This window comes from Eulemur rufifrons, chromosome 28 (genome assembly GCF_041146395.1).
Source record: "Eulemur rufifrons isolate Redbay chromosome 28, OSU_ERuf_1, whole genome shotgun sequence".
In the NCBI taxonomy this organism is placed as follows: Eukaryota; Metazoa; Chordata; class Mammalia; order Primates; family Lemuridae; genus Eulemur; species Eulemur rufifrons.
Genome location: NC_091010.1, coordinates 71169126 through 71181167, shown reverse-complemented (window position 1 = coordinate 71181167; position 12042 = coordinate 71169126). Strand labels below are relative to the sequence as shown.

At 63.1% G+C, this 12042-nt stretch overlaps 1 protein-coding gene across 1 annotated transcript in view; it reads right to left on the bottom strand.

The window, feature by feature from the left end:
• Positions 1-11599, bottom strand: part of KNDC1 (kinase non-catalytic C-lobe domain containing 1) — a 44421-nt gene extending 32822 nt beyond the window's left edge. The window contains exons 1-3 of the mRNA XM_069460190.1: positions 11501-11599; positions 5139-5337; positions 4610-4668 (exon numbers count right to left, since the gene is read on the bottom strand). Of these exons, the coding sequence (XP_069316291.1) occupies positions 4610-4668; positions 5139-5337; positions 11501-11599 (357 nt within the window). The remainder of the gene's footprint in view (positions 1-4609; positions 4669-5138; positions 5338-11500) is intronic.
• Between the last annotated feature and the right edge of the window lie 443 nt (positions 11600-12042).

The following is a 12042-nucleotide window of genomic DNA, read 5'->3' as shown; positions in this document are numbered from 1 at the left end:
TACAGGCATGCGCCACCATGCCTGGCTAATTTTTTTTGTATATATATATTTAGTTGTCCATATAATTTCTTTCTATTTTTAGTAGAGACGGGGTCTCACTCTTGCTCAGGCTGGTCTCGAACTCCTGACCTCGAGCAATCCACCCGCCTCGGCCTCCCAGAGTGCTAGGATTACAGGCGTGAGCCACCGCGCCCGGCCTGTCTCTTTTTTTAAATTTTACTTTTAGCTGACAGACAATAGCTGCCTGCGCCGCGGCTCAAGGCGCTGTCCCGGCCGCGGTGGAGTCGTCCGTTTCCCGTCTGTGGAGGTCGGCCGGCGGTCTGCTCCCGTCACGACAGGGGTTCCTGCGTTTCTGTTGCTGTTACAAATGCAGCATTTTAATTTCATTCCTAACTGGTGATCACTGACGCAGAGGAAGGCGCTGTTTCGGGGCTGTGTCTTGTTTCCTGCTGGCCCCTGAAGTCTTTTCTTCTCACGGTTTCCGCTGAAGGTCCCAGATGCAGCCTCGCGGCCGGCGGGCCCTGCCCGGCCTCAGCCCTGACCGCCGGAATCCACCCACGCTTCGCGCACCGGGGACCCGGCCCCTGCGGGGAGGAACCAAGGCCGTGGCCCTTCACCGCGGCGGCCCAGGGTCTGCGTGGACGGGGCCAAGGAGACGCTGGGCAGAGCACCGAGGTGAGGGTCGTGCGAACACTGTGCTCCGAGAGTTCCCGCAGCACACGGGCAGGTGGACGCAGAGCCGGAGTCATTTGGGGTCATTGTCACGACTGCGCAGCAGCTGGGTCAGGTTGTTAGAAAACCCCAAGTCTCGTGTTTTCTCTCCTGTGGGCGCCGGCACCCTCGCATTGGGACGCGGGTCACCCCGGGCACCCTCTGCCTTTCTCTTGGGGAACAAAAAGTCAAGGAACGCAGCAAAACTCACACCCACGGGCGTTGGCAGCCATGTGTCCACGCTCGGGGAGAGAGGAAGAGACGCTGAGAGCCAACGCTCGGGGGAGACGGGCAGACGCTGAGAGCCAACGCTCCGGGAGAGACAGGCAGACGCTGAACTCACAAGTGCGAGAAAAGGGAGGAGCGGAAGTGAGAATCAACGGAAAAGAAAACACAGGCCAGGAGAGGCCGGGACACAGTGGGCTCTGGAACAGCCAGTGAGGTCCCCCCACCCCGCAAGACAGAGACAGGGCAGTGAGGTGCAAGTGCACGAGCCGTGGTCCGAGGGGCCTGCAGGTGACGCAGCCACCGCGGACCATCCGCGGCTAAGCAGACCCCAAGGCCGACTCAGTGAGGCATAAAGAACCCAGTAGTCCCGTAACTATTAGAAATTGAGCAGTGGTTAAAAATCTTTTCTCCAAGAAAACAGATGGCTTTATAAACGAGCCTCACCAGACTCTCACGGGACAGACGACCCCGTTCTTACGCAAGCAGGCAAGGAAAGAAAGAGGGGTGCTCACACAGGACCCGTGGAAAACGCCAGCAGAGCGGAAAGCCGCCGGTCCCCTCACAAATACGCCCAAATCCACAGTCAGGGCCGGTGGATTTAAGTGTGCGAGGAAGCTAAGACAGCTGCACAGCCCGGTTCTTCCGAGGAGGAAAGGTGATTTAATGCCAGCAAATAAGCACGTGAATATTGAAATCTTAACGAAGGACAATCATGTGATCATGGGAAAGGACGCAGAAGCCACATTTCCTAGAAGCGACGAGTACACTCAGGACAAAACTCGGTGCCGCGGGGAACCACGTGGCCACGTGGCTCTGGAGGGTGGGCGGTGCCCCAGAACCAGGGCGACCCGTGGCCCCGGGCAGGTGCACGAGGGACACTCCCCTTCTCCCTGTCACGGCCGTCCTCGCGCTGGGGACAGAGGGACCTGAGCATGACCGCTGGGGGGAACACCTGGTACGGTCGGTGGTTTGATTACGAAAAGAGAAAAACTAAAGGAATCTATAAGTTATTGGAAACAATAAAAAATGTAGCAAGATGGCTGGCCATAAAATTAAGATATTAAAGTGAATTGCATTTCTACGGATTAGCAACAAGCAGAAAAATGTAATTAGAAAGATCGTCAATTTTAGAATAGAATCAGAAAGTATCAAATTCCTGAGAATAAATCTAATAAAATAAAAAAAAAATTTTTTTTTTGGAGACAGGGTCTCGCTCTGTCACCTGGGCTGGAGTGCCGTGGTATCATTGTATTAATAGCTCACAGCAACCTCCAACTCCTGGGCTCAAGCGATCCTCCTGCCTCAGCCTCCCGAGTAGCCAGGGCTACAGGCACCACCACGCCCGGCTAATTTTTCTATTTTTTGTAGAGACGGGGTCTCGCTCTTGCTCAGGCTGGTGTCAGGCTCTTGGCCTCATGCAATCCTCCCGCCTCGGCCTCCCAGAGTGCTGGGATTACAGGCGTGAGCCAGGCCATTTTTTTTAAATGTCAGATCAACTTCAGGTGGATCAAATGTGCAGCATAAAACTGAGAACTCGTGGTAGGAAATATCAGTGAGTATCTGCTGGGCCTGGAGGTTGGGGAGGTTTCTTAAGACACAAAAGCCCTGACGATGAACATTTGACTAGTTGAAATTGAGACGCTCTTTCTCATCAGAGGACACTTGAGGCAGCTTTTCTCAAAGTGTGGTTTGAGGGGCTGAAACTACTTTCCTAGCAATGCTGGGACGTCGCCGCCTTTTCCAGTCTGTTCTCTCCCCAGCAGACGGTGTGTTCCCCAGAGGCCTGGCGACGTGCGGCATCCCGGCAGGCGAACGCAGAGGCCGCCACGAAACCCCCCTGTTGTCCGTTAGGCCAGACGTTGAGGAGATCTGCAAGTATGTGAGACAATGCCACGCTCCTCGTGAACGTTTTGGGGGAAAATATTGTTTTTCATAAAATATGCTATGTGTGTCAACACACAACGGGATTATTACTGTCATTCTTAAATGAAATGATAGTTAAATGTTTTGATTTCTCAGGTTTAATTTATGATATAGTCAATACTGAGAGATAGAACCACATGGACCAAAGCTCTTGGAGCTGCTCCGTTTTGAGGAGTGAAAGGGGGTCCTGAGGCCACGAAGTCTGAAACTGCTTCCCTAAAGGAGGCAGCCAGACCGCAGACGGGGGGCGGCGCCCGCAGCCCTGACAAGGGGACGGGAACTTTGCACCTGGCAGGAGGCCCGGTTGACTAGAAAGTGGCCCGCAGCGCAGAGAGACCCTCCCCAGGGTGCCGACGAACACACGCAGGTGGGCGCACCTGGAGGTGCAGCGCGGTGACACCCTGCTGGGGACCCAACCGGACCCAGGGTCCTGCCGGACGGAGCAGGAGGAGCCAGCGGGGGGCGAGACGAGGGGCGTTTTAGGAACCAGCCGCGCCTTCGCCTGCCCTGCTCCGACACAGCCCGTGCCAGCCGCACGCTTGGTGCCCACACGGGGAAACACGCGGGGACACCGCCACGGCCCCACGCCCGGCAGGGGCTGCACGTGGCGCTTCACCAGCGGAGCGTCCTGGCAGTGACAGGGGAGCGTGGCCCCCACACGCTGCTCTGCAGGTGGCGTCTGACCAAGCGTGTGAAAGAACCCGCAGGGTCACACGCAGCCCGACGGCCGTGGGAAGTCACACGCAGCAGCCGCAGGGATGCAGGACCGCAGGTGAGAACGGCAGGGGTGCGGACGCGGGCAGGGCGGGGGGGGGCGGGGGGGGACGAGGTCCCAGCTCCCCTGTCGGTGCCTGTCCCCCCCCAACCCCGAAATGCAGTGACAGAGTCAAGTCCGTGCGTGGACCAGGGATGAGAACGGCCGCAAGCCCAGGACGGTGAGGACTCGGGCTCTGGACCCGTGAGGCCCAGTGAGGCGGGAAACCCGGAGAGGGGGTGGCGCCCGCCAGGCCTGCAGTCTGAGGGCCGCGGCGCGGGGACGGCAGCGGGGACGCCTGCCCCAGCCTTGCAGGGCTGAGACTCGGATGCTGAGAGCGAAAATAAGCACACAGGTCAGACCAAAATCTTATTATGAGGTCAAAATTTAAGCTAATGATGCTTTTACTGGGAAGATTTTGAGTTTGTAATTACTCATTTAGCGACTGACTCATTTTCTCTGCCCGTCCCAGGGGCTGTAGGAGCCACGCGGGAGCCACTGTGCGCTGAGCCAGAGCCCGGCCCAGCGGATGGCCCCTCACGGATGGACAGACGGCGCCAGAGGACAGAGCGCGAGCCCAGGGCCCGGGGAGGGGGCAGCCTCGGGGGAACCGCGGCGCCTGCCCGTCATGGCCGGTAGTTTTAGGCACTTTTACTGTTGCATGCGGTACATTTGCATTCCAGAAGACACAGCGTGAAAGTATAATAATGACACACGTGTTCAAAGCCACTGCTCCCACACATGGGGCCGTGACTGGGGCTGCCCCGTGGGGGACCCTGGCGGTGGACAAGGTGGGCGCCCCCAACCACAGCCCCAGGGGGCCGGCCCCGTACACCAGGCCGCGGCGGCCCTGCCCCCGGCCCCGCACGGACACGCAGAGGCCACCCCCACGTGGGCGTATTTCTGGAGTTGACGGCAAAGGTGACCCCAACGGAGACCTTGAAGGCGAAGGTGAGGAGGGCGGGGCTTGGCGCACGCATTGGCCACACTTACCTCAAAGGTGTTTCCGGTCACATCGAACTCCGGGGGGACAAAGGCGCCCTCGGGGTCATCTTGGGAAGGAAAGAGAAGGGTCACTCACCCACGAAGGGCACATGGAGTGACCTGGCAACCGGGAGCCGCGTCCCCTCCCTCCGATGCCCCCATCAGACCTGGTGCCCAGGACGGTGTCGAGCATTTGCCGTCACCGTGGCCCGGGACCGGCTGCAGGGTGGGAGGACAGGGGGCTCTGCCCGGGCTCCAGGAGGAGGAACCCAGGCCCTGGAGGGCAGAGCAGGGCGCCCACCGGCGGGTGAGTCTCACCTCGGAGGTGCCACGTCCACCCCCTGCAGGGCCAGTGGGACCGGCCCAGGGACCAGGAGGGACGTCAGGCCGGGCGCCTCTGCCCCTCCGAGCTGTGAGGCGGCAGCTCCCTCCCAGGGCTGCCCGGCCCATCCTCCCGCCTGCGGCTCCCGCCCGTGCCCTGCGTCCTCTGGCTGCGCTGGCGCCTGCATGCACCCTGCAGCCCCCGCCGCAGCCTCACCGCTGAGCTGCTCCATGAAGCACACGTTCCCGCTGGTGTTGAAGGCCAGGGTGTCGGGCGTGATGCACAGCGTCTGGAAGATGGCGGCGTGCGCCACGCTGCGCATGGACAGGCTGCACTCCAGGCACACGGCCCAGGCCTCCTGCTCGCTGAGGCCGCTGTCCCGCAGGGAGAGGATGTCGGCCAGAGACACGTTCTCCTGCCGAGACAGGCCCGGCTGTGAGCCCGGCCGCACTTCCCAGCCAGGCCCCGCACCCGGCGCCGAGACTCCGCAGAAGCAGGACCTGGGCTGCACCTGCGCTTACGGGTGGGGAAGGGTGTGGGGCAAGGTGTCCTTGTAACAAAGTCGCCCCGTTCTCTGGGCGTCAGAGCCGGGGGACATCCGGGGAACTGTTAGCGGGCTTCCCAGAGCAGTGTCTGCTCACGGAGCCTGGGGACATGGCTCGCCTCCCGGAAGCTCGATGGGAGCCAGAGCACTCGTGCCAGCTGGACACCTGCTTGCTGGGCCACCCCTGACCCCACAGGCGGGTAGGTGGGGTCGGGAGCCGCAGAGCCGGGTGTACGGGCCTGTGAGGACGGAGTTGGCACCTACAGAATGCGCTCTGTGCAGGGCTGATGTGGCGTGATCCTGACATGCGACCACACGCATGTGACACGATGGTCACAGAGCTGCCTAGCTCCAGCAGGATGCAGGCACGCGGTTCCTTCTGCACGGACAGACCGCCCAGGCCTCCCCGACTCTGGCCTCATCTCCCGACCCCGAGAGAGCTCAGCTGTGATCAGGATAGTTGCACCAGCACCCACACGCGTGCACACAAACCTGCCTAACATACACATCACACTCATGTGCACACAAGCTCCCACCTAGCACGACAGTCTCACACATGTATACACACATGTACACACATCCTTTATACATGCGACCACATGCTGGTACATGCCAATACATACACTTTCACACATGCACACACCTATGTACTAGGACACCAGTGCCCAGGCACATGCGTGCTCACAGTGCTTCTATCCACTTTCACGGACACCCCACTCTCATGCAGTGGAGGTGAATACCCTCACACGCACATATTACACACATGCTCGTACATGCCCACACTCTTACTCATACATGCTCTCACACCCACACACCTGCTACATGCAAGCACACTCACACGTAACGTCAACCACATGCACTTTCACACACATGGCCCCCAACCTGTACTCACACTCAGCACACACAGCGTCACACACACTAACACACGTGCCGCACACAGCCACCTCGCACATCACACACCCTGGGCTCCGGGCCTCTCCTGCCCACTGTGCCAGGCCCGTCACCCCTCCCCCGCCCCCGCCGTGCCTGCGTGTTTGTGCCCCACCCCACCAGGAACGGGGAGGTTCAGGGGGCCGGGCTGGGGCTGGCTGGTGCGGGTGTGGCCGGATGGACCCGACCGGGCGGGTGGGGAGGCAGAGAGGCGGAGCCCCCCTTGGGGCCAGCCCAGCCGCCAGGGCCTAAAAGGCGTCTCAGGTCCCCGAGTTAACCCCACCTGCGGCCGGCACTGCAGGGCCCCACCACAGGTGAGGGGCGGGGGCTTAAACTCAAGCTCCCCCGCGTGGCCCCGCACGCTGCCTCCCCCCCCCAGATAAAAGGCCTTTCTCATTTGGGCTCAACCTGCAGCCAGTTCTGCACCGCCCGGACGTCCTCAGGGCTCAGGGAGCCCGAAGCTCTTAGTGATGCCCGTGGGGCTGGTTGTAGAGGTGCCTGGGCACGGTAGGCACACACACACGTGTGCACACGCACACACACCTGTGCACCTGCACACAAACTCACAGGGCAGCACACATGTACACACACATGTGCATGCAAACACACACAGGCACCCACCACACCTGTACACACGCACACACACCTGTACACCTGCACACAAACTCACAGGGCAGCACACATGTACACACACACGTGCATGCAAACACACAGGCACCCACCACACCTGTACACACGTACACACACCTGTGCACCTGCACACAAACTCAAGGCAGCACACATGTACACACACACGTGCATGCAAACACACAGGCACCCACCACACCTGTACACACGTACACACACCCGTGCACCTGCACACAAACTGAAGGCAGCACACATGTACACACACACATGCATGCAAACACACAGGCACCCACCACACCTGTACACATGTACACACACCTGTGCACCTGCACACAAACTTAAGGCAGCACACATGTACACACACATGTGCATGCAAACACACAGGCACCCACCACACCTGTACACACGTACACACACCCATGCACCTGCACACAAATGCACAGGGCAGCACGCATGTACACATGTATACACACACATGCATGCAAACACACACAGGTACCCACCACACCTGTACACACGTACACACACCCGTGCACCTGCACACAAACTCACAGGGCAGCACACATGTACACACACATGTGCATGCAACATACACAGGCACCCACCACACCTGTACACACGTACACACACCCATGCACCTGCACACAAATGCACAGGGCAGCACGCATGTACACATGTGCACACACATGCATGCAAACACACACACTGGCATGCACGATATGAAGTAATGACCAACTCCAGAGACCCTGTGGGTTTGTCCCTTGAGGAGGAACAAGGCCAACCCGTGACGCGAGTCTGAGCCAGTCCCGACTCCACGGCAGCACCTGCTCGCTCACACGGTGGGTGACAGATATGCTCTCGAGAGGGGCACCCGGGTGCCCCCCACGCTCGGGCCCTGCAGGGGGACGCCTGCTGACGGCAAGCCCTTCTCGCCCGGGAGGCTGGACACCTGCAGCCCCCGTGCCTAGCTGAGAGGGGAGTGCCTAAATTCGGCAGGGTTTCCTCTGCCTGACTGCAGGGGTGGACTCCACGGGGCCCATGGCAGGCTGGGGCATCACGGCTCCCACCCCTCGGCCCCCTCCGGCTCCTGCCAACACGGTCTGACCACGCTGTCGCCGGCTGGCACGTGGGGCTCTGTCTACAGGCTCAGACCTCGCTCCTCGGGCAGGCCGGGGGCTCCTCGCTGCCCAGCCCAGAGGACTCACCGGGCCTCCCACCCTGCCTCTCCTCAGCCCCAGAAAAGCACCGCCTGGGGGGCTGCGGGTCTGAGCGTGAGGACCACCCAGGTCCTGTTCCTGGCGGGGCAGGAAAGAGTGTTCCCTGCCTTGCAACTGTGGGAGGAGGGACGTGGCAGGCGGGTGGACGTGAGCCCCGGGAGCTGTTGTCCAGGGGGTGGGACAGCTTCCACCGGGACCCTCCCCGGTATGGCCAAGTGCCCAGTTTAGGGGCTTCTGTGCATTGAGGAGGCCTCCACACTCAGAGGCAGGCTTCGAGCCGGTTTCGGGGGACCCCTGGGTCATTTTGCAGATTTCAAATACTCTCCCATGACCAACTGACTTTTCCAGCCTTGGGATATTCTAACAGGACCTGCCGATACAGAGCTCCACTCGCGGCCGAGAACCTCTGCTGGCGTCCCCCAGGCCTGCCCACGGCCCCTTCGTGCCGGCGTCCCCCAGGCCTGCCCACGGCCCCTGCGCGCTGGCGTCCCCAGGCCCGGGGAGCTCTAGGGAAAGCCCCCCCTCCTCCAGCCCCTGCATCAGCCCCCGGACTCCCCTCGGCTCTCCAGGCAGGTGCCTCCTGCTCTGGGCTTGTCCTGGCACAGGTGTCACATGGACCCTGTGGGGCACCGTTGGGAAAGTCCCCTCTCCGCAGGTGCCCCCAGCTCCTCTAGGCAGCAGCTGGGCCCCCCCACCTTCGAATCCGGAGCCAGCCCAACGCCCGGCACACAGGACATTCTGGGGAGGCACTCGCCAAGCAAGGGAGGTCTGAGATGCTCGCCCCCGGGGTGTGTGAGAACCGGGGAAGCCCTGCCCTGCCCCGCACCACAGGCCATCGTCATCCCCAAGCCTGCCCTGGCCTGCCTCCTCAGGGCCACTGGCACCATCTGCTCGTGACGGGGCAGCCGGAGCTTCCCCTTCCCAGGCCGCGGCTGCCTGGTGTGTGTCTGCCTCCCCAGACAGCACATCCTCCTTCACAGTGGCCGAAATCCCACATGAATCCAGGGAAGGACACCTCCCCCAGGAAGCCCACCTTGCTTAGGGCCCGGGCGGAGCATCTCCCTGTCGGCTATGTGCCAGTGGTCCTTGGCCTGCACTGACCTGTGGCACTGCCTCCAGGACCGGGCTAGCTGGCCACTCACGGCAGGCCCAGGGTTTCGGCTGAGGGTGGTCTCAGGCACCGTGCCCCCGTGGACCATGTGTCCCTGGGCCCCCACAGTGACATGGCCGGGGCTCGGCGGCGGCGGGAGCTCCCACCTCACTGGCAAAGGCCGAGCTGCTTCCCAAAGAGGCTGCTCCAGTTCGCGCTCCCTCCGCGTGGGGGCAGCTGCCGGGCGCCGTCCTTGCCAACGCGGCACTGTCCACCGTTTTAGCGCCGCCAGCCTGGCGGTCTGGGAAAGGTATTCACGGCAGCGCCTTGTGCACGCCCTGATTGTCATGAGCAAACATCTTTTCCCGTGCTCACCGGCCATCTGGATTTTCTCTGGACTCATGACGGAGGAGGGACACTCCAGGGCTCCCGGAGGGCCTTCTACTTCTCGACCCCACTGCGGTCAGTTGTCAGAATTAGCTGTCTGAGGGGTGAGTTCCCAGGTCTTCTGCAGGCTGTGTGTGTCCTGGGCCTGGTGCCACCTCCCTGTCCTGGCAGCTGCCCCGGGGCCGCGGCCACCCTGTGTCTCTCTGGGGGCTGCTGCAGCCCTGCCCACCTGCAGGCAGCCCCGCCTCCCCGGGGGGCCTCCCGGCCTGTCCTGCTGGATATTACCAAGTCGCTGGCGTCCAGGTCACCTGCAGGCCTCCGTCGGGTCACAGGACGGAGACCCCGACCCACGCGTGCTGCGTGGCGGGAGCTGCTCTGGCCGGGAGGGCACTGGCCGGGGGACAGAAAGACCGTCGGAGTATCTGGGCTCAAGCTGTGGCACCGCATGCTCTGCTCACGGGGCACCGTCTGCTGCCTGGTCATGCCGGGCACAGAGGGGCCCTCCAGGCTCAGGCGCTGGTGCCGTGAGGAGAGCCGTGTCCTCGGGGCTGCTTCCCAGAGCGATGGGGGGACTCTTGTAAGGGACACAGTGAAATGTATACTCTGGGGCGTCTCTGCCGGCCATGGGCTGCGTGCGCCCTTCTTCCCCATCAAGCTGGAGACACCCCAAGGCTCATTTGTCGCCTTGCCTCTCCTCTGGGCAGCCTCCAACTGCCCCGAATCCAGGCCGCTGTGGGGGTGGGGCAGCCAGCCCCAGCCCTGCCTCCGCGGCTGTCCGGAGACACAGGCCAGCACCTTCCCTGAAGGGCGAAGCTCTCGCCTTTGCAGCCCACTCCCCCGGGGGCGGGGCCGGCAGAGGGCGGAAGGCCCTGGGACTGCTGCTGCGGGGGCTTCTCTGCTCCAGGGGGTGCTGGCCAGGCTGGCGGAGGGTCTTCAGCGCCACGCTGGCCGTTTAAAGAGCAGGCCTGCAGCGCTGTGCACGGCTCAACGGGAGACACAGCAGCCAGGTGGCAGGGGCATTCGCCTGCTGGCGGTTTGGAAGATCCTACATCCCTGGGAGACGGAAGGGCCCCTCTGGGGGCTGTCTCATGCCGAGGGGGCTGGCTTCTTTTCAGGACACAGAGTTTATTCGTTTGACCCCAAACCACAGCCTGCGGGGCCCTGTGGGGAATCCAGGGCTGAGGTACAGGGACGGACCAGGCCGAGCGGGGACCTGCTTGTCTGCCAGGGTGGGCAGACGGGCTCTGTGGGCAGGTGGCCAGACCGCGGCCAAAAGCCGTGGGATGGAGACAGCAGGCACATTCCTCTGTGCCTGGGGGAGGGTGAAGGCCCAGAGCCCCCGGAGAGCAGCAAGCAGCTCTCAGCCCTGGGGGGTTTCTCTCTCGAGGCCCCCCCAGCTCCTGAACCTCAGTCCTGGGGGGGCCTCATGCCCCCCAGCTCCCAAACTGTCACCCGAAACGGGTCTGCTGCCCTGCGCTCCGCTGGCCTCCCAGGACTGGCAGGAAGGTGAGCAGTGGCCCCCAGGCCCCCCACCATCCAGCCAACATTTGTGGTCAGGAGCCCACCCCACGCGGGGTGCCAACTTCTGCAGAGGCCGCCCACCCACCACCGCCCCGGCGGCGTTCCAGGGGTCCTGTCCCTCCCGGCCAAAGTGTCAAAGCGAGGAAGGGGGCTGAGGACAGCTGCGGGATCCCCCGCGGCCAGACCTGCGGCTCCCGCCCCGCGAACTCTCCGCCGAGCCCCCCACCCCGCAGGGAGCACGGCCGTGGGGCCGGCGGCTCACCTCGTCCTCCGGCAGAGTGGGGAGCGGCTCGAAGTCGTAGAAGTCCAGGTCTCCGCCGTCCTCCTCGCAGAGCTCGGCCGCGGGGTCCGTGGCCTGCATCGTGCGGCTGGGGGCGCGGGCAGGGCGGGGGCGCGCAGTGCACCGCGCTGTCCGCCGTCCCCGTCCGCGTCCGCTCGCGCTGGGCAGCTCAGCCTCGGCTACGCGCGCCCGGCCGCCATGGCAACGCGCCGCGCGCCCCCCGCGCCTCGCCCGCCCCGCGGTGCGCCGCCTGCCGCAGTGTCGCCGGGCGGGGACGCGCCAGGGAGCCCGGGGCGGGGCCGGGGGCGGCGCCCGGGGCTGCGGTCACTGTGGCCGGCACAGGGGGAGGGGGACGCCCGGGCCCGCGGTCACTGTGGCCGGCACGGGGGTTGGGGGACCGCCCAGGGGCTCCCCGGGCGATCTCCTTGCCTTGGTCTCTGGGCACCTGGTCCGCTTTCGGGGGCTGCGACTGTGCGGGGCGGAGCCACTGCGTGTGGCCGCTGTCAGCGCGCAGGGGGCCGAGG